This window comes from Pholcus phalangioides, unplaced genomic scaffold, assembly GCF_987345545.1.
Source record: "Pholcus phalangioides strain wild (caught in Gottingen) unplaced genomic scaffold, Ppha-v1.0 ptg000017l_1, whole genome shotgun sequence".
NCBI lineage: Eukaryota > Metazoa > Arthropoda > Arachnida > Araneae > Pholcidae > Pholcus > Pholcus phalangioides.
Window position 1 is genome coordinate 54363075 of NW_028301610.1, and position 23894 is coordinate 54386968.

At 36.8% G+C, this 23894-nt stretch overlaps 1 protein-coding gene across 1 annotated transcript in view; it reads right to left on the reverse strand.

Annotated features, from left to right (window-relative positions):
• The window catches only part of Usp47 (ubiquitin specific protease 47), a 507668-nt gene that overhangs the window by 56412 nt on the left and 427362 nt on the right, over positions 1-23894 (reverse strand). The window contains exons 28-29 of the mRNA XM_089246367.1: positions 5996-6076; positions 805-920 (exon numbers count right to left, since the gene is read on the reverse strand). Coding sequence (XP_089102493.1) covers positions 805-920; positions 5996-6076 — 197 coding nt within the window. The remainder of the gene's footprint in view (positions 1-804; positions 921-5995; positions 6077-23894) is intronic.

The window sequence follows — 23894 nt, forward strand, 5'->3', positions numbered from 1 at the left end:
GTGCCTGCTCTAGGAGGGGTGTCCAGTCCGAGGTAAAAGGGCAAAAAAATGGGAAAGTGATCTCTGACCGCTCTAGGAGGAGTGCCAAATCAAAGGTAAAAGGGCAAAAAAATTCAACTTGATATGCTATGACATAAAATATCACTATTCCTTTGAACGCATAAAACAAAGCGATTGAAACAAACTTTTTTTTTAATTGGGGGAGGTCAGGGGCACAAACACAGGTCCCGCTCTGACCTATTTTTGTACCTTGGACCTAGAGGTTTTGTCTCAAGCAGCCCAAGAGTGCAACATATGTGTGCTGTTAATACAAATACAACGCCACAACAGGCAAATGCCCAACGAGGTGTACATTGTATATATTATCATGAGTGATTCCTCTAAAGAGACAGACTTGGTAGCAGGCATATTCTAGCCTTGAAACCAAGATTCAAGTATATCCTGATAAATATCAATAAATTAATCTTAAAATTAATTAAATATTAAAAGTAAATTAATATGTTAATAATACAAATTAAAAATTGAATGTAAACCTGATTTTAAAAGTTTATGCGTATAAAATATAACATTTTTGAGAGAGCAACAATTTACAATTGAGACAGCAACAATGATTTTTGAAACACATATATAAAATTTAAAAATAAAACACAAATTCTGTATGTGTATATATATATTTCACTTCAATGTTTAAATCTCATCTCTATTCTATGATAAATAATGGAAAGAAAAAAAACAGTAGCAATGAAGAATAAAGTAAGTAAAAACGTCTTGATTAAATTTTATAAACAAAAATATTTAACTCACCGATTTAATGGAATCTCTAAATCCCATAATTCTTTGATTTCAGGTAGTATTTCTTTTTTGATCTGCAGAACAGTCATCCCTTTTACCAATACCCAATCCATCAGGTACCTAATGGGCTGAAAATAATATTTTAATAAAGATTGTGTCAATAATATTGTTTAATTAAGAATTCATTATCATATTACAAATTGTGTATCAATATTGCACACCACGTGGAAGAAATATGGTTACCTTATAATAAGTGTTATAGACAGGCACTATAAAAAACTGAAAAAAATGTGGTGTATTTCAGTGTAAATATGACTGCGCAGGGCACACATCGACACACGCTATGTTTTTATATACTTGCTGAGAAGGCAATGGCTCTAACAATGTTTCTTAGTTCCTGTTCAACATGTTTTTTTATATTTATATATATATATATATATATATATATATATATATATATATAAAATCTGTTACTAGATAAGTTTCATTAAGTACATTGAATTGAATATCACAGTGTGTTCATTAGGTCTACAAGATTCTGTTATAACAGTGGCGATAAAAGAAAAGGAAAGGGGGGAAAAATGACAGAAGAAAAGCATGCCGTCTAGATTCCAGTTTTCCACGAGTTTAACACAATTTTTGAGGCTTTTCAAGATTATATGGAAAGGTTCAAATGTTTTGTTGAAATTTATGAATTACCTGCTGAAAAGAAGGTATATAAGCTACTTTCTTTCTTGTGTTGGAGCAGCTATATATGCTCAAGACTTTAGCGTTTCATGAAAAGTTGATTGACTTATATAATTTAAATGTTAGTCGCATATATGCAACCAAAACCGCTGATTTCAACTGAATGACAGAAATGTCTTACTCAAATTCAGGCAAAGAGTGAGACACTTACTGAGTATTCAATCTCTGAAATGCATTGCAGCTAATTGTGGTTTTGAAAGGGAGGCAAGATAAAGGAAAGAAATCAGAGATCAAGTTATTAACAGCATATGTTCCAAAGCAACCTAGAACTATTTATTGCAAACTGATAATCTAAAGCATAGTTTTCCAAACTTTTTGTTCCATTGCCCCCTTCTTCAGAATTTTTTTCTCTCTCATCTCCCCCCTACTCAAGCGAACCCATAGGATCCTATGTTAAACCTGTAGCTTTTATCGCCCCCTTGGACTATTCCATCGCCTACCGGGGGGCGATATTGCCCACTTTGGGAAACAAAAAGATTGTAAAAAGATAAGCTAAAAACATTGATTTTGCGATCACAGCCTAAAGCTAGTGATGTGAGGGATTTCAAATACAGGGGGCATTGTCAAGTTTGGAAAGAACCGATCTAAATTATATTTTGAGTATAGAATCGTCAGAGCAGTATCATCCTGCTGAAATAATAATTCCAGTAAAATTTGTGGCAGGGTGCTACAAATGGAACCGGATACGAGTGACACGTTTTCATTGATCTCCTTGAAAACTTTGTGACAACTAAATATTTCTGAAATGCTTTTGAAACTATGCAATATTTCATTATCTGCTTATAACTGCTTAAAATGTGTCTGATCTAGGAAAATTAGAAATGGATAAGTTATGTTTCTCCCAGGTATTTTGTGATGATTTATTGTCAAAGATGATTTTGATTCAGTTTTTGGTAGAGAGTGGCTGTATAGGGTAAACATCTGTTAAAATAAGCATGGTATGGTTTTTAATGTATCTGATGCCAGATTGAAAATACAAGATTTGGTAAACAAGTATGTCAATGTTTTCTCAGAAGATCCAGAAAAGTTAAACTACAGGATTGAGTTAGGTTTACAACCTGGAATTTCACCGATATTTTGTGAATTTTGAAATGTTCCTTTCGCTCTAAAGTCATGCGTCAAAGCTGAATTGGACATACTTGAAAGTTTGGAAATATTATCTGAAGCCTATCACTTTGACTGGACTACACTGATTCTGTCAATTGTTAAGCCAAACGGTCAAATTAGAATTTGTAGGGACTATAAAGAAACCCTGAAAAGGTTTTTACAAATTGACAAATACCCTATTTCAAATATAGATATCTTGTCTGAATTTAGAAATTGTAAGTATTTTGTAAAATTTGACATGAAAGATGCATATATGCACATGAAGGTGTCTGAAAAAGCCTCAAAACTGTCAATGCCACTAAAGAGATATATAATGTGCATAGGTTGATGTGTGGCATTGCATGTGCACCTGCAAAAATGCATGGAGGCTGTATTTCAGAGTATTTATGAGTTACAAGTATTTTATGACAATATTGAAATAGCTTCTAAAGATTTGAGTACTCATGCCAAACGTTTAGAAATTTTTGTCCTCATGTTCTGAAAATGGTTTAAAACTGAATAGAACAAAATATTAATTTCTCGAGCAACTAATCGCTTATCTCATTTTCAAAATTGATGCATCCAGATTGCATAAAACCGAAGACAAAATCAAAGCAATCAAAAACATAGAAAGACCCAAAAGTGTAACTCAAGTAAAATCATTTTTGGGTTTGATCACTTACTATGCCAGGTTTATTCCTAATATGGCAAGTTTGGTGAATCTGCTATATAATTTGCTTCATAAAGGAACTGTGTTCAAGTGGGATAAAAATTGTGATTTGGCATTCAAAAACTTAAAAAATTAAATTATTTCTGATCAAGTTCTAACACATTTTGATACAAAAAAGCCTATAGTGCTCACAACTGATGCTTCGCAAAATGGAATTGGTATGGTAATATCGCATATTTTCCCTGATGGTAAAGAAAAATATATAGCTTTTGTGTCTCAAACTTTGTTGAAAGCAGAAAACAATTACTCTCAGATCAACAGAGAGGGGTTGTCAATATTCTGGGGAGTTTTCCAATTACCTGTATGGTAGACATTTTACACCACTAATTGATCACAAACCGCTGGTTACAATATTTTCGATCACAAACTGCTGGTTACAATATTTTCGATCACAAACTGCTGGTTACAATATTTTCAAGAGAGAATGGATGTCCGGCCTTAAGGGCTACGACGTTATTGCATTACACTCTAGGTCTATTGCATTTTACAAGGTTTTGGTCAATATGACATTGAATACTGTAAGACTGATCAACACAATAATGCAGACTTTTGCTTGAGGTTCCTAACTGAGAAAGTGAATGCAAATTCTGTAGATGAAGTACATTTTTTTCAAGTTAACCAGTTGGGTGTTTTGCCAGTTACAAGTAAAATGATTGCTTGTGAGACTTTAAAGGATCAGGAATTATCGGTATTGCTGTGTATACTTATGTGGTACTGAAACCACTGTTGCTGACAATTTTGAATATTCTGTTCATCAGTGGTGTATAATGGAAGGTATAAGTAGTGATTCCACTCGGTTTGCATAAATGCGTTCTAGAGGAACTTAATAAAGAATACTTGGGTATCATTAAGATGAAGGCATTAACCTGCAGTTATGTTTACTGGAAAAATATAGATAAGGACATTGAGGGTTTAGTAAAAAATTATCAACCATGTTTAAAACAACAAACAAAAACTGAACGGGACCGTACATGGATGGCCCAGACCTGACTCAGGCCAAGCTCACAACTGCTGCCACCAGATGGCGACTTATACAAGGATGAGCCTAGTTGAATTTTCTCTTTTTTCAAAAATTCATCTTCACAATAGTCAGTTGTTAAAAACCTTCATATGGTAGCGGAGAGTGACATCATCCTTGTATAAGTCGCCATCTGGTAGCAGTGTCAGCAGTTGTGAGCTTGGCCAGAGTCAGGTCCGGCCGTCCATGTACGGTCCCGTTAAGTGCACACAAGCTCCAAGGGAGAGATCTGTTGCCTTTTGTAGTCTAGTACGTTAACCCAGAAAGTGAAAGGACGTGGGTTCGATTTCCCGCAAAGGCAGTTGAATTTTCTCTCTTTCCAAAAATTCATCTTCGCAACAGCCAGTTTTTAAAAACCTTAATATGGTAGAGAAGAGTGATGTCATCTTTGTATAGTGGATAGTTATTCCAAGTGGTCAGGGATATATCCTACTAAATCTCTCACAGCTTCTGTTAGGATCCAAAAATTGCAAGACGGTTTTTCCAGATTTGGCCTGCCCTTCCAGTGAGGGTGGTTTCCGACAATGGAACAAATTTTACATCACTGGAGATGACAGAATTTTTCAATACAAATGGAATTAATTTAAAAATTAATAATTTTCTTTTCCATTATAGGTGATCGACACATGCTTCTATGGCAGAATGTCACGCTAGACTTCTAATGGGTTGCAATTTGAGATCTCGATTGGATCTCATGATTCCCGATGTTTGACAAGTCGTTCGGTCATAAGAGGATTGTATGCTAAAGGACTAACACTGAATGAGGGAATTCCAGGTTGAGGATCCAGTAATGATGCAAATCTATGGCAATGATCTAAAATGGCTATCAGCTGCTATGGAACAGTGACTTGGTAGAGTCCTATACAAGGTTCATTCGATGGATGGATCTATGCATGTTCATCATGCTAGCCAGCTACTACGAGCATCATCTACAATGAAGTTGGATGTTCCAGAGCTTACAAAAGTTTTCCCTGAACAAGTGACAGTTTTAGAAAAGGATTAAAAAAAATCTTCTCCAATTGAAGTGGGCGTGGAAGTGACTGTGCCTAATGATACCGTAACTGTTCTAGAACCCAATGTGCAACTTAAATGTTCAACCAGGATCTGGGAAAAACTGGATGATATCAAAGCACATGGTGACAATTTGTCTTTTCAATCAAGGAGAGAGATGTTGTGTATTTCAGTGTATGCAAATATGACTTGAAGCATGTGCATTGATGCTATGCTTTTATGTACATGCCGAGAAGGCAATGGCTCTTAAGATGTTTTTCAGTTCTGTTCAATATGTTTTAATCTGTAACTTGTTTAATTTTACTAAATACATTGAGGTGAATATCACAGCGTGTTCATTAGATGTACAAGATTCTAACATAACAGTATATAAAAATTATAAAATCAATATAGAAAAAAATATATAAAAAATAAAGACACAGTATGACCTTGATTGACCACATTTTGGAATTCAATTCAAATAGATAAATTCACAAATAAAGAAAGTTTACATATAAAAATATAATTTCCAAAAATATACAGGAGCTGAGCCAAGTAATGATAATTTCAAGGAAATTTCTTTTTTGACATCGGAAAAAAAAAATTAGGGAAGTTTTCTGAAATGGGCTTACTTCAGTTTCATTCATCCTTATCTGATAGATCTTGACTCTATATTCGCCTTTCCTTAACTCTCGCGCAAGTCTAACAGTTAACTAAAAAAAAGATAAAATATGGAGTAAGAAAGAAAAACATTTTTTCATATACAATCTGCTTGCAGCTACTTTATGCAAAACATCGAAAGCAAGTAAATGAAATCTCAATATAACGAAACTTTGCAGAACAAAAAAAAAAAATCATTGTAGAGGGATTACTGTTATATCAAAAGGAATATTTATATATTGAGAGGCACCATCATCATTGTGCATCACCAAATTCAAGGTATTGTTAACATTTCTTCCAAATTAGTTTTGTTAGTACTACACCAGAAAATGCACTTATGATTTTACTGGCCTAAAAAATTAATTATTCAGGGCTCCTAATCAAAAAATTATAAAAAGTACAATGGAGGTAGCCTCTCAGACAACATAATCTCATAGCACAATAAAAAAAATTACTCAAATTTTATTTATTTTTAAAAAATTTAACTATTTTTTCTCCATATCACTATTTCAATATTCTATAAGATTGAATCAAACCAAAGGAAAATGACAGAAATGACTTGCAAAAAAAAAGAATTTTGGACCAAAACAGCATACTAGCAACCACAAATATGATTATCTCTCTCTTTTTTCTGTCTCTTCTCACAATATATTACAGTGAAAACTGTACAAAAAACAGAACGTCAATAGACTAAAATAATATTCCATTTTAGACAGATTTCCGTTTTATAAAGATGCAAATGAGAGCACTAATCATTGAACAGGCTATATTTCAACTCCATTTAAGACAGGTTTCCGTATCATACAGTGTCCATCTTATATATAGGCAGGTTTCACTGTAAATTTTTTTTCAAGGAGTCTACCAAAGTCCACTCTCTTCCTCGATGCACAGCAAATTATGAAGACATTTAAGATTTTTAAGAATGATGCTTCTTCGAGACCACTTCAAAAAGCATAGTGCAAAATGTGTAAATTACAAGGTCCAATGTACATCAATCAAGATGAATGAAATGGTTTTACTGCTTTTACTGTGGTTTAAGTTTTTTACTGTTCAATTTTACTGTTCAATACCAGTGTCATCATTTTTGACAAATGAAGCATTTTCATTTCTAGCTCTTTGCAGAGATTTATAAAGATTGTTTATGCCTCTGCATGCCCTAAAAATACAGAAGACAATTGAATGCTATTTGGCAGCATCAGAGTCACAAAACTTAGAATAGGCCTATGTATCCAATAGGGATGGGATGAATAGTTATTTAGCTGAATACCGAATATTCGGCTGATGTTTTGGCAGAATACCGATTTCCTTAAAATTCATCAAAATTAATAAAATTGGTGTTTTTAATTGAAAATGAAATTATTGGTAATTTTAAATTATATTGCATTTCAATTATGCAATATATTATTTAAATAAATATTAAAAACTTTGGTAATTGAAAGATTTTTATGGTCATGATACTGATAATCAAATTTAATGATGATTATACAGTTGAACTTCGTTAATTCAAAATCCAAACTCACTGGAAAGACGTTTGATTTCTCCAAAATTTGAATTATCCAATTAATCTATTCTGGACCTGTAAATAGGCTACAAATTACAACTTAATCATCAACATTCACATGGGTGGGGATAATGGTTACCAATTATTAAAATTTTATCAGAATTATTACCTGGCTGAAGGACATCTGGTATCGCGGCGCCCATTACGTGTGCTGCCAATGACACCCACCCACCAATGCCTCCGTTTGGAGTGGTGTTGAGCACGACGGGATTGGACTGCAACGGAATGGAACCAGGTCGTCTTCAGCGACGAATCGAGATTCAACTTGAGCAGTGATGACATTCGTGTTCGTGTGTGGAGGCCCCGTGGTGAAAGCTTCAATCCTGCCTTCGCTTTACAGCGACACACCGCTCCCACAGCTGGTGTCATGGTATGGGGTGCCATTGCTTACGATACACGGTCACCCCTAACATTGATCAATGGCACAATGACAGCCCAGCGGTACGTCCATAACATCCTTCAGCCACATGTGTTGCCACTCATGGCAGGGCTCCCAGGAGCCATTTTTCAACAAGACAATGCTAGGCCACACACAGCAAGGATGTCACAAGACTGCCTGCGTCACATTACCACCCTTCCCTGGCCTGCTCTATCCCCAGATTTGTCACCAATCGAGCATATCTGGGATCATTTGGGACGGCAAGTTGGACACCCTACGAGGTTGGTCGAACTAGAGGCGCATTTACAGCAACTGTGGAACGAGATGTCTCAGGACATCATACGGAACTTGTATGCCTCAATGCCCGCTCGTATCGCATCGTGCATTCGCGCTAGAGGGGGTCCAACAGAGTACTAAAACTTCTGTTCATCTGTACTTTTTTCTGCAATAAATGATCCTTTTTCTTGAATTTTCTAATCACTTACTTATATCAATCAACGTAGTACTTACATGTGTAAAAGTTCGTTTCATTTTGACGACTTCTTCTGGGTGTGCAAATTTTTATGGCAATGAGTGTATATCGATGATTTTCTCTTCATTAAAAATGTTACATGAATTTTGTTGACAGAATTTGGTAAAAATGTAGGGGGACTATAGAATAAAAAAGCAGGATATTTTAAACACGAGTAGAAAAAGTAGGACATGTGGAAGCCCTGATTATTGAACCAATAAAATTCAATTAAGTATTTCACACTGTAAAAGTATTTATTGTAACAGCCCCCCACCCAAAGCAGAATATGCCAAAATCTAAGAGGTACAACACAGAAAAATCTGGAAGAATTTTAAGAAAAGTGTAGAAAACACAATTATGAGAATTTTTACAGCAGAACATTTTTAATCAGCTGAGGGCTTGTTGCAAAACATTCCGCTTTGGGGCTACACACATAGGCGTAAAGTTATTCGAAATTTTGGGGGGGGGGGGGGGGGCTCAGTATCAATGTAACGAAACCTCGTTTATACGACGCGTCATATATAAACAAGGTCTGCACGCTTGTATGGGTTAAGACGTCGTATAAATGCGAAAGTCATTTTACTGAAATTTTTTGAAAATGACCCCTTTTCTTCTCCAGCCATAGCCCTTTTTTAAAGAATTTAATGGTTTTAATTCAAAATATATCATTGGTTTCTATTTCTGTGGAAAAAAATTGTGGTAGGCCGCATGTCGTGGACAAGGCAGTAAGTTTCGATATGAACACTTTCTTTGTGCCTTGTTTCTCGTTTTCGGTACTTTCTTTCTTTCAAAAAGAACAAACAGACCAGGGTGTGAACTATCTCTGCGGTCCTTAGCCGAAAAAAAGTAGTTAAGCACCGATTTATCCTTAGCTGGCCAGTAGTTCGACTTTTCGATACTATCTCTAAGCTAAGGACTTTTTTTTAGTAGTTACTTAGGACCGCTGCTAAGGACTGCCTAGCACCAGTCGTAAAGCAGCAAGAAAAGTAGTTCACAGCGGCCGTCTTGGAAAAGAGGAAATTTCGCCCCTGGCTGCGAGCTCTCGCTGTGATATTTAGCGATGAAATATGCTGTTTTTTTTTCGAATTAAACAATTTTTTACAATAATAATGACAGATAAAACTTAGATTATATCTTCGGTGTCATCAAAGTTGAAGTGATTCATCGTTATATCCTCCAAAACCTGTGCTATACGTGTATGTTGACATCGGCGATCGGAGCCACGTGATAAGTGCTAGATCGTGCTAGATAAGTGCTAGTGCTACATCGGCGATAAGTGCTAGCATGTTCATTACTAAGGTAATAATTATTTTACTACTATCGAACTATATAAGAAAAGTGTTTAGAAATATTCTCAATATTTTTTTGCTCGGTAAATGCGTTATTTAAAAATATAAATGGACATAATGTCACGCAATCAATAGGGCAGTGGATCCCATTTGGATAATGCTGAAATATCAAATAGCCTATGTATATTTTGGATTGTATTGAAAGCATTTACATGACAAATGAAACATGAATCTGCAATTACGATAATATCAGATTGAAATTTTACATTCTATGTTTTTTGCTGTATTAATTTTTTTTTTAATGAAAAATTATGTCTAAATAAATTGAGCATGTGTGTAAATAAATAATTTGAATATTGTTGGCACATTAAAAATTGTGCTTGGATGACTATGCTATAAATAATCGCATATAAATAAGGAAATTGAAAATTTGTGTTTTAGATCAACCTCCCTTCAATGCACAAAGTAACTAATAAGCTACAATTCATTGATAATAAATTATAGCACCTATAAGACAAAAATTTTAATTATTTTTTTGCAATGAGTAATGGTGAAATTGAAATAAAGCATGGTAAAAATTGGCAGTAATGTTAAGTATTAATTTTTGTAAAACTCATGCACTAAAGGATTAAAATATAGATTTGATATTTTGAACTGTTCAAATGAACAATATTGTAATACTTAGTAGAAGTTAAATTTTCAGAAAAAAATCATGTGCCACTTCTTGAAAAACTGCACTTTGTAACTCGCTCTGAGATGAAGAATATTTAATAAGAGAGGAATCATTATATTGTTTTGTTGATATAAAAAATGAAATTCGTACAATAGGACTAAAAAACAAAGTTGGAATTTCAGGCACAGTTTTTAGTGTTGAGGTATATTCATTATAATGAGAGGAAGCAGATTAGTTTTTGAAACATATTACTACTTCAGTATTTGGGTTATGGCCTTGCTGTGTGTGTTCAAATTCAATTTTTTACCAATAATTGTTTTTGATTTTGTGTGTATGGGTAAACACAGAAAAAAAATTTCCATGTTGAATATTTAAGAACTTTAAAATATAACATTTTGAGATGTTATGGAACTGAAACTTTTAACAAGCATTTATTTTTTAACAATGTTGTCAGTAAACAGCTGATATATATATATATATATATACACATTTGCGAGACTTTTCCAACTCTTGAAAAATTTTGTTTCCCAGGAACTTGGCTGTACGCAGCTACGAAGTTATGTGAAGGTTTTCAAGGTTACCAAACAATTCTACCAGAGCAAACAACGGTAATTTTAATTCTTTGTATTTGACTTTGTGTGTGTGAGCAACAGTTTCCATTATTATTTTCATGTAAAATAAAATATTTCCATGCATGATTTAATGACATAAATTTTAACAATCATCACTTTCACTGATTTCATTTGTATCAACAACCCTAGTGGAACAAATACAGTCGAACCCCGATTTAACACCACCATCCCACCTATAGAATTTTGACGTTATTTCAGATCATAGTCATAATAGCATTTCGGAGAGGCTATATTACGTAAATTCACATGTTTATTAAGAAATGTATTTCAGTGTCTTATTTATGTTGCACCATGAATAAAATAATACACATTCAATTTTAAGTTGAGAAAATTCATAAAAATTGTAAACTATACAATCACTTGAATATTTCTGAATATAAAACTTAACAGAAACACACTTCAATCTGAAATTATTGTAATTTCCGCGACACATTTTATATGTGCAAAAACAAAATAAGTGGGGGGGGGGGGGGGAGAGAGAGAGAAGTGGAATTATTTTTAGTCTATATCATATTGTTTTTTCTTGAGAAATATCTTGCTATTAGTAATTTTCTTCATAATCACAATTTTTTCAGATACTATTGAAAGAACAACTCTTTTTGACATAATTGAATCGAGCAAATTAAGATAGACGATTTCTTAATGGCTATCTGTACCACTCAAAATTTGACCAGTGCAAGTGAAAACGTACTGTTGAAAAACTTGTCTTGGCTATATAAATGAGAGGGAGGACATTTAAAAAAACCTTTAGAAGCTTTGCTAACTGAAAAGCAATATTAATTCTTTGAAAAAGTTATTATCATATTAACTGATGAGCAAATTTTGTGAATGGAAATATTAAAACAATTAATATACTTGACGACAAATAATATCATACTTTTTAACTAGCGAAACCATACAACGCTGCAAAATTTCTATGTTAATTTAAATAGGGGTTCCTCGATCTACAAGAGGTTGCTAAGGATGTGTTTTAGAGTGAAGCTGAAAGAGTAAAGTGAAAATATAAAGTAAGCTGTGTGTCAATAGGTTATTTCACTTCATCTGTCTGACCAGAATTTTAGGGTAGAAACGTGGCTCGAAAAATTGAAAAACATTTTAGGTGCCGGCCAAATTTTTTGGCAGCCAAGTATATTTTTAGGAGAAAAAAAATATATTCAACGTTTTCAGCACTTAGTAATGATCTTCACATATTGGAAGATTCAGACATAAACTCCAAATATTTTGTGATCTGCATAGAAAATTTTAGGTGTCAGTATGAATTTTGTTTTTGCAATGTTAGCTCCTTAGATTTGCCAAGCCCTAGGTAAATACATCTAGACATGAACAATGCCAGGCCTCCCTTGCAAAACACAGTTTATACATTTTGGATCCTACTGTGATAAAATGGTGGCGAGTCCACTCAATGTCGACAAAGTGCTACTGTGCACGAATTATCTCTACTTATACAACTAAAGATTGTGTTATAATTTGAAATAAAATATACAGTACATTTAAAGATTGATAAGCATAATAAAAGGGGTTTTTTCTTCCTCTTTTTAATTTCAGGTAAATCAACATTTAAGATGCAGATGAAAATTCAAGAATATAATTTTTTGAGATTCATTATAAAGGTGCGATTTCTAAGAAAAGTACAACAATAAATTGTGATTATGATAACTCTCTATGAACATATGTTTGAAATAAAATGTTTTGTATGAAAAATCATATGTGCAAGTTGTTATTTAATTCATGTTTCTATTAATCAACTTCAATCAATCATTCATCTTCTAATCAACTCCAATGCGGTCAAATGAAAGTTATCAGGTGAAGTTATTTGTTGGAAGCTAAATATATGAAACAGATAAATTGATGAAAGATCTATAGACGTATATATATTTTAAATATTGAAGTATTCACTTGTGTGCATTAACAGGTAAGTGCTCATTCATAGAAAATCATGTTCTGATAATATTTTTTAATACTGAGGAGAAACCCATAGTTTAAAATACAGAACCACAATATGCAGTAGTATAAAATAGGCAGTTAATTCTTTTAATTATAAATTATCAATAATTTAATATTTTAGTTGCTCCAAAAAGAATTTGCAATTCAATGTTTCAATGAATTTAAAAGGAATAAAAATCATTTAACAAATTGGTCTTTAAAAAAAAGTGGCACTCAATATTAAAAATAGTATTCAGCTGGGGCCTCAAGTAGGGCCCCCCCCGAGGTGAATAGGGGGGGGGCAAAAATCTACAGTTATTTTGCATAATAACCCTTTCAAGAAGAGCCCCCCCCCCCGCAAGAAAAAAGGGAAAGTCTGCCCCGAAAAGGCACACTACGGCCATAGGCTCAACTAGTGCCGGTAACCTTAATTTAAAATCTTACATTTTGTTGTAACAATTTTTTTTTCAAATTTTGAGTTCATCAGTTTGTGACCCACTTATATGCAGCTGGGGTCCCAAATATTCGCTTTTTCAAGTATCCAAAAGTGGGGTCCATGAGCTTGGACAAAAAAATATTCAATCTTATTCTAAAAAAAGTCGCAAGATGAAAAATGCAACGTCCTCATACGTTTACAAAATAATTAAACCAGCTAGCAATATTATAGTTTAAAAAAATTGCAAAGCACGGGTGACCAAAAATGTATGGTGAGTCCCTTGGAAAAAAAAAAGTTTGTTTACATTTGTAAACATGTAACTGTAAACATGTCATTTGTAAACATGAAATCGCTGCCACCACCCACTGCAGAAAAACGATTGTTAAATAATTAGTAGTTGTTGTAGGCTTCAAACGGCATCCCGATTGGTTAGAGATCTGTTACTCTCGAAACCAAAAATTTTCTCCTCCTCTAACTACCGTTTCACGTCACGTGACCTTAAGGACTGGTAGTTCATTAGGACTAGTAGTTACTAAGGACTGCAGAGATAGTTACCCACAGGCTCTATCAGATTTAGCCAATTTTAGCCATTGCCCCTGTGAAGAGGAGGACCGTGTCGGAGAAAACTTTTATAAATAATACAGACAGCGTTGTCCCTACTGACATAATGATATGGGTATCATCAGATTTGTCTTTGAAATTGTTAATAGACGATACCATTATCGTCTATTTACGTTGCAAACTTTTCGAGATAAAGCGCAAAATAACTTCGCTACGAAAGCGGGACACGAGCCTGGTGTCCAGACCGGGAAAGCTATTTAAACCAGAGTAGTACCTAGGGCAGCAAATAGACACTTGGTCAGCCGGGCCAAGAACACTCCCCGGATATTTTGACATCCCTTTATAATGCTGAAGAAGTGGCTAGATGGTAAAATTTGTGCCCTCTCTGGCATGACGCACCAGACCAGCCTGCTCTCCCTAGTTGTGGCCCAGGTAGTACCATTTTTTAGATTTGTCTTAAAAATGCCTATCATTGGCTTATATTTGCATTGCGAAGCCGGGCCTTCCACTTACACAAAAGAGATTTACCAGGCCACGGGCATCCAAATGTTTAGAACGGCTGACCTATACTACGAACGCCACAACTAAATAGGTACTTGGTCAGCACGGGGCAAGCATGCATTTTGGCGCCTCCTCATAATGTTGAAGGAGAGGTTAAAGAGTGGAATTTGCGCCCCCTCTAGTCCGGCGCACCAGATCCACCTACACCCCCCCCCCTAGTCGCGGCCTGGCCTCCAAGGATCGCTAATTAAGAATAGTTGATTTTAAACCTTCGGTTCACGTGTTTAGACGTATTGCTTGTCAGTTCCACTTTTTACCCATATGTCTGGCAGGGCCGTCTTAAGAGCATCGTGAGCGCCCGGGCCAAATGATTTTTTTGAGGCCCTACCTGGCAAATTCCGAAAATATCAAACAGTTGCAATTTTTGTGAGGCCGCTGTTCTGTTGAGGCTCCCGGGCCGTGCCCGATTGGGCCCATGTGTTAAGACAACACTGATCTGTGGCCAATCATCATTTTAAATCAGCAAAAAAATTTAAAAGTTGGCGACTCACAAGCTGGGATTTTTGGTGGGTTTCTAGATTAAAAATTTTCCTCCCCCCCATTCAATAAATTTATGATGTAAAAAATAAAACACAATAATAGAATTCGTACCCCCTCCACCCTTCTTACAAATACAAATAAATACAAATACAACGCCACAACAGGCAAATTGCCCAACAAGGTGGCTGACTTAAGAACATCATGGATCCCCGAGCCATTTTTTGGAGGCCCTACCTACTACTGCTACACCACACATGCACCCCGCCCACACAACCCCCCCCCCCCGCGAAACCCCCAACGAATCGGTACATGCGGGAATGTACGTGTAGTGAAACCTGACGTGAAGTTTTTTGTTTCTCCGTAATGCTTGTTATGTGTAGTGCTGCCATCTGCCACCAGTTTTTCTAACTATGAGTGAAGTGTTATGATTGAATGATTTATCGTTGTAGGACTGTTGCTCTCTGTGGCGAGACTTTTTAACGGGGAGATCGGCTCGCATTTGCGCCTCGAAGTTGGGAACCACAGAAAACCAACTTCAGCCAAGTTACACAATTTACATGAGCGTCTATCGTGAATACACCTAATACACACACACTAGACATAATATGAGTTCCCAAAAATCCTCCTAAAACAGTGGTTCTAAACCTTCTTCAAACTGTGACCCGATGAATCTAATTTCTATCAGTCTACGGCCCGGTCTGCAATAATTTAATCGTTCATAAGGTAATAAATAATTAATAAATAACCAATTACTTTTTAATTCAGTGCAAATTAATTAATTAATTAGAAGCATTCACACAAACAAATTGATTAATTAATTTAAACACTTTTAAGAGATTAATTAATTTAAAATGCTTTTAATGAACTTATGAGTTGAATTCATTATTATCTTACGATTTTAACGAACTGTTAGAACGTTTTCCTTTTTGGTGCTGTATTAATAACGTACAGAAGTCAAAATAGGTACGTATGAACGAAGCGCGTTTCATCAGCAACTGCAAACATCATCATTGGAAAATATAATTGATCACAAAATTAATCGAAAGGTCTTAATATTGAATTTCATAGAATAATTTTGCATAGTATTCATTCGCAGTTGGGAAATTAAAATCTTGCCATACATTTAAATTTATTTGTGCTGACTTACATTGACGTAACACATATTTATTAGCACGTTTTGTTAATAATTTAGTGTAAATTATATTTTATGACCGAATTTTGCATTTCGTTAGCCAGAAAAAAAGTAACGATATAAAAAAATTCCACATTGTAACTCACCATAAAAGTCAGCTGAAGAGCAGGAGATTGTTCAATTATGGGCGAAACACTCGTTTAGGTGTATTCACGATAGACGCTCATGTAAATTGTGTAACTTTAGAAATTTCAAGCGATTTTTCTACTCTAAAATTTGAAAACCTTTCTCTAAATTCATAACAAAAATTTATATTTGTGAACCTATCATTTGAATAAATGAACAATACTACTGGGAAAAAGCACAACAGAAACTCGCAACGTAATTCACTGCATGCAAAGAAAACTCTACCGTACATCACCACTCATGTGCACCTTGATGACCGATCCAAAACAGTATATTCAGCTGGTACTTCACTGATTAGTCGCTCACATTTGCCATGCACATGTCATTTTCCTCATTCATTTCTGAGAACAGATTAATACGACCTCCATCGTTATAATTGGACTGCTAGAGATTTTTAGGTGTTTTGCGTCTGGTTGTCAAAATCTTCCCTACTGACACATACATACATTCCACACAAAACATACACGTCTTTTTCTTCATACGAGTTCCCCAATGGTTCCCATTTTGAGGGCAGCAGATGTCTGCAAACAGATAGGCCCTACCATAAATTTTTCCCGATTTGGATTTGGCGGCTGGTCATAAATATCGGAAATTCCCAATCACTCACTAGTTATTCTACTTTGAAGTTATGCGGCTTGGCCTCTAGCGAGTAGCACAAATGTAAAAAACATGTCTGGATCCCCTGTCCTATTGATGCACCCACTGTATCCCTGGGGCAAAGCAGGAAAGCCTCCACACAACCGAAAATTTAGAGAAAGAGAGGTGGGGGGAGGAATGCCTCTTTATGGGCGAGATATATCGACAAGCAATAGTTTCGGGGGGGGGGGGAGAACTAAATATGCAGGGACGGCAAACACAGATTTTTCATTCTTCCATTGCAGATAAATTATATTGAATGTACAGTATATTGTACTGTAAAATTTTTATAGGGCTGTGATTCCCAATCTGTTTGTTGCAGCATTTCTGGGTGCTGCTGACAGGGCCGTAACTAAGAGCGTAGATTATTACTGTCGAGTTGGGGGGGGGGGGGGAGGCTGAAACAAGTGTAGTTTCACATCACCTCCACAGTGCAAAAATCGATGACTTTGAAAGATAGTTTTTGTTTCCCCTAAAATTTGCCGTCCTCTCAAAATTGCAGCCCAGGACCAAAAGTTTTTGTGGAAACATCACACAACGCACGTTATTTTTCTGCAATGACTCATGAAATACTGATATTCAAATAAGACTTAATTTATTTGAAATTTATTTTTCCTGTTCCATGGCCCGACGGAGCCATTTGAGGAGGCCCTCCCAATAAATTTTATGAGGAAACTGAGCCCCCCCCCCTCCCCAATAATTTCTGAAAAACAATACAATGCAACCTCCATGGCTCCCACATAGGGCTGGCAGGGCCCGGGATAATTATCATTTTTTTTATTTTTCATGCTATAAATTCACTATAGAGGGCTTTACTTACTTTCTAACCGAAACGGCGACCCAGTCCATATTCCGAAGAATTTCTAAATATGGACTGGGTTGCTGCTTCGGTTAGTAAGTAAGGCCCTCTATAGAGGGCCGTGAAAAATCTGGTTCGGGGGACCCGACAAATATTTCAGCCTCGGGCCCTTCCCCAAGATGTGGGGGCCATGGCACCATCTCTTTCCTGCGTACGCGCTTAAGTCCCGTACATTCAGGACGACCAGCAGCTTTCAGCCCCCTTCAATGTTTTCTTCATGTGGGTGCTTCTGTCAGCCCGGGGTGTGTGATTCTTGTCTTTTTTTTACTTTTCACGCAGTAAATTTACTATATAGGGGCCCATGAGAATCAGTCTGGCTAGGGACCCGCCAAAAATCCCAGTCTTGGCGCCTTGTGACAGGATGCGAGGGCCATGCCACGGTGTATTGCGATTAAGCTCTTTATGGGGCCAATACATCCAAATGAATTTTATTAATCAATTAAATTATTTTTGCGGTGAATAAATCTAATAATCTAAAATCTAAAACAAATTTTGCGGTGAAAAAAATACTCAAAAACTCTTTTTTTTTTGGTGGTACTAACGACACAATTCAGAAAATATGCCGACAGCAACAGAAATTTCAGGGCATGTGATGATAATGTTGCCTTTCGATATAACAATAATCCCTCTACAATGATATTTTTTCTTTGTCCGCAGTAGTTATATCGAGGTTTCACTGCATTTCATTTAGCTATTGTTTATTTGTCTCGGTGTTATTAGTCATACAGTATTTTGTCAAAAATGTTTCGGCCCGGACTCTCGAACTCGATAAGTTAAATATGACTCTCGGAGTGTACTTGTTTCGGTTTCAATCATTATCGGTCTATTTTTTTAACCTTTCTTTTCCTCCTGCTGCATCGTCTGGAAGCTTCTTTCCCCAAGGGTCACATTCAAACAAAAGAAGAGATGCTTCTGAGTTTTCCGACAGCGGAAACAAGAAAGGGCCAAAGCACCTACCTCATATCATCTCCAGATGTCATCCAGATGCATGCCTTTGGGGCAGCTACGATTGGCACCGAAGGAGAATGATAATTGGAGATCCAGTGTCGTCGTTGACCGTGAGAAAAATACTACAAATTGTTACAAAAACAGAAAGCCAAGGACAAGTCGATTGCGATTTAAAAAGTATTGTGAAATAAAATTTTGAGATTTTTTTTACGAAACTTTTTTTTTTTGCAATTATTTTAATCATAAAGTGTTTTTCCGAGCCAAATATGGGAAACATATCCACGCAATTTTTTTTTTTTTGGGGGGGGGGGGGGCTGAGCCAGTCCTTCGAAATTACTGGAGAGGCCAGATACAAGTTTACGCCTATGGCATGGACTTATGCCTTAGACCAGTGTTTCCCAAAGTGGGCGATGGAATGGTCCAAGGGGGTGATAGAACCTACTGATTTAACATAGGATCCTATGGGTTTATTTGAGTTGGGGGGCGATGAGAGGAAAAAAATTTCTGATGAAGGGGGCGATGGAACAAAAAGTTTGGGAGACTATGCCTTAGACCTTTGAAGACCGGACACACCCCCCTTCACAACTCAGAGATATCAAAGCATACCCAGAGGACGGGTGTGTGTGTGTGGTAGAATTTTTTTTCCATATAATCAACACTCGACAACAGCGGATCATAATATACAATAAACAATCAACTATAAAATAAACATAATCTTCTGAAGTTCTTGAGGAGTCGAGGTTCTTGGTTCTGGTCGAGAGGCTCCTGAACATTTGAAAAATTATCATTCATTTTGTATTTCATTTTTTTTTAAATCAATATTATAATTCATTTGTTGTTTATTTGATTCTATGTTCTACTCCCACCCCCAGTCAAATTTTGTTGTAAAGAGGCTCGAAAAATATTTCGGCATCGACCCTCAAGATCTGTTATGAATGGACATTTAGAATGTACTGTTTTTTCCCAATATTTTTCAAGAAAACATTGGGGGGGGGGGCTAAAAGTTATTGGTTCTCCCGTATATACAGGACTCAAGCGTTTACGAAGGAGAGAGAGGATGCATTGCAATGGTTTTTTCAGTAATTACTGGGGGAGGGGGGCTCAGTTCCCGTACAAAATCTATTGCGGGGGGGGGGGGGGGCTCAAATGGCCTCAACCTCTAAGTTCTGGCACCTATTCTTCATAGAGTGTATTTTTTTTATTTCGGTTTCAATATCATTGCTTTCCAATTTTCAACCCCCACCCATGCATCTTTGGGCTTCTTTTCGTGACAGCGCACTGCCCCCCCCCCCCTGGTTGCAGTGAACAAAAGAAGAGACACTCAGTTTTTGCCAGGCAAACAAGAATGACCCCTCCCCACTGAAAGTTTCTTTCAGTGCGGAGGGGTGCTGTGATTTCAGCTGTGCCTTGAGGGATTGAACGGCAGGGAAGAAATGAGATAAACGTATTGTCATGGCTCATGGAACAAGAAAGCCAAAGACCATTCAGAGTTTTTAAAAGAACTAAAATTTTGAGTAGATTGTTTCCATTAACTAATTTATAATTAGGACAAATTTTGGTTAAAATTTTTTTTTCATCATTGCAAAATGAGGAAACCATATTCATACGAATTTTTTGGGGGGGGGGGGGGCTGAGCCGGGTCTTCAGAAATGTTGGGGGGGGGGCTTGTGCCCATGGGCCGGATACAAGTTTACGCCTATGGCTACACACTGTCTTACACAAAAGTAGCAACAGCAGCAAATTCATCAACACATTCGAGAGGCAGGTGGTTCAAAATACTGATATTACTAAATGCCTTCTGAAGAAATATAACTGACATGTTAAAAAATATTTTGACGATTATTTTGCACAAGACGTATATAAAAAAGCTTTCATTGTTTCAATATCCCTGTCAAAAATATTATCATAGTAAAGGCTATCATTACATCAAGAGGAGTTTAACATTAGATTAAAAGCAATTCCAAACAAGATTTAAAGAAATATCATTTTACAGGGTGTCTACCAAATACAAAAAGCAAAATTCAGTGACTTTTTGGTGACTTTTCTGTGACATTTTCTCATTTAACAAAATGAACCATGCTGGACTGTTCTCTTATAACAGTGGTTCCCAAATTGTGAGTAGCGACACCTTGGGGGAAGGGGGTTTGGGTTAATAAAATTGTGGAGTCTTGATGAAAGAGGTAACATGGATGAATGTGCAAGATAAAAATATTTGATAAGAAATCAATTATTTTAATCCTTCGAAACTTTCCGCAGAGCACAATGAAGATGTCAATGACTATACACACATAGACATGCCAACATTGGCATGAAGCATCTCAGTAGTGCTGAATGTCGAGCTTCACCATGATGGGGGGAGGAGGAACAATCCCTCCAACGCAATAAAAAGTGGGTAAAAAACTCAATTTTTAAAAATAAATTTTAAAAACTTTTAATTTTAAAGATTTAAGTACATTCTCGCACGAGGAGGGGAAACAAATGTCCACCTCCTGCTCTTTTGCCAAAGCCAATAATTTTTTTAACGGAAGGAGGCGATTGTCCCTATCGCCCTCCCTCTCTGTAGTCCTACCCATGCCTACAACTAACTTTGAGAGGTCGCCTAAGCCCTCAGTAGATCATGAATATCCAATGCAACCCATCCCAGGTGCCACATGTGTGTGAACCGAATCACATTTTTTTGCTTCGGCAGAAACGTTACATATAACACGTTTGTGTTTTCCTTGAGTGGCACATCAGCTCGGGCCAGCTATACAGCATATGGCCCTGGTAACAGATACTCTTTCGTCTGCATGCAGTATCATCTTAACGCATGGGCTCACCCGGGCACAGCCCAGGGGCCTCAAGAGAAGAAGGCTTCAGAAAAATGAGAAGTGGAATTTTTCGAGAAGTCACCAGACAGGGCTCAGAAAAATCACTTAGCACAGGGGCATATGATGCTCTTAAGACGGCCCTGTCTGCATGCTCCAGTTTGAAGGGAAGGGAAAGAAAACCAAAATGAAGGGAAAATCGGTGGAGGGAAAAAAAAACAACGTATTTCACTCCTCCAGAAACAGCCAGCCAATCATGCCCGACATAAACCAATGTTATGAGTCATATTGCGCTCTACTGCTCTTCTTATTGGTGAGTGGGCAGCGTGTCGTGCTGGGCGATTCAAGTCACGTGCGACACAGAAAACCTGCTTCTAGGAAAACCCGACTTTAAATAAAAAAATTAAAAGAAACATTTCTTATATACGAGAGCCGAAACCATTGTGTAAGGGTACAAACATAGTCTTGCTAATTTTCTGATTCTGACAGTCAATGTCCCATTTACCTGCGCAGGTAAGCACGGTAGGGGGGCTGACAGGGTTCCAGCCCGGGAACCCGAGATAATTCTCAATTTTTTTTCACACCATCAATAGGGCAGTCTTAAGAGCATCATGGGCCCCCGCAAGTGTTTTTTCTGAGACCCTACGAGCCAAATTCTTAAAAACTTCAACCAGATTTCATTTTTGTGAGGCCCCCTTCTTCGCTTGAGGCCCCTGGGCCGTGCCCAGGTGGGCTCATGCCTTAAGACGGCACTGACCATAAATTCACTATACGGAGGCCTGTGAAAAATCTGGCCTAGGCACGTCGAAGATCTCAGCTTAGGGGCTTTACTGCAGCATGTGGTTCACAACCTTTAAAATCCCGTGGCACAGTTGATTTCTTTTTCTTAATTGTCCCGGATAAGTCCCAGCCATACACATGATTAATGGGAAATACATGGGTAAAAATGAAACAATAAACCACTCACTGCCTGGTTTGGCCGATGTCAGGGCCCAACAGTTGGGAAACTGCACTAGACGGGGGTCTTTGTGATGTTCATTTTTCCCTTACCCTAGTAAGAGGGCAAAAATTACGACGGCCCCGACTAGACCAACCCAGGGCCCTTCCAAAGGATGAATTTCACATATTTCTTTTTCTATTCAAATTTTTCGAAGTCCAATATTAGATACTTATTTGCTCTATTGTCATGCTTTCATTGTCATATGCAAAGGGGGGTTTTGGGGTTCTAACGCCCACTCAAGCCGAGATTATAGTGTTATTTTGCAGGAAATAATGTAAACCACCCTGGGAAGAAAAAGAAATTGAACCCCCCCCCCCCAGAAAACTCTGCGTACGCATATGCATGCTTTGTTGTCGATCTAAGATCGCAAGCTTGTCACCTTATTCCAATGATTCGCTTTTGTCAGCCTTCTCCCTTGAGTAATTCATGGTTCATTGACTCCCCAAAAGTTTGGCAGTTATTTTCATAGAAGAGTTATTTTCATCATATAAAAGAACCGCTTGAAGAATAAATAGGCGCACAAATCAATATTTTCAGCTCGCCATGATGCTCCTAGGAAAAATGAAGCAGCACACTTTTAGAAACATTGTGGTATTCCTTTAAATTTGGCCTAGATGTTGCGTCGCAATGCAATTAATGGCAAATGAGTCCGATGTTTGTCTTCTCTTGAACTCTCTCGTTCTGTCACATGCATATACTGTAAGATTTTGTCGTTTGCTATATCTAGTTGATAAAGATCAACTAGATTAAAAAAAATGGATGATAATTATTAAAAAAACAACTTTCTTCCTTTGCAGGGGATAGGTGGGGGAATTGATGCTTTTTCACCTGGCCCCCACAAGAATGGGGATGACAGGGCTGCAGCCCTGAGGCACTAGACAATCACCCTCATTGTTTGTTTTTCCATTCTATAAATTCATTACAGAGCCCCACCCCATGAAAACTCTGACTTGCAGACCCACCAAAGAACCAACAGCTGCTCCTGATGCTCCATGATGTGGGGGGAAAGTCATGTCCTTTCTACGGAAAACCAATATTGTTCGCAAAAGGACTCCCAACTGTCGTGCCAGTCAACCCCACCACCCCCAGCAATCATCCCGCAATCCTGAGAACACTGCTGTAGGGGAATATTGTAGATGTTGAAAGGTCCAAAGCAAAGAAAAAAACTTTTTTTGTTCATCCAGACTAAATAGATTATTTTGCCCCAACCTGCAAATTGACATTGCTCTTTTGTATTGCTACTCATCCATCCATCCCTCCAGGGCAAAAAAAAGGAGAAAAGAAACCTGAGAAAGAA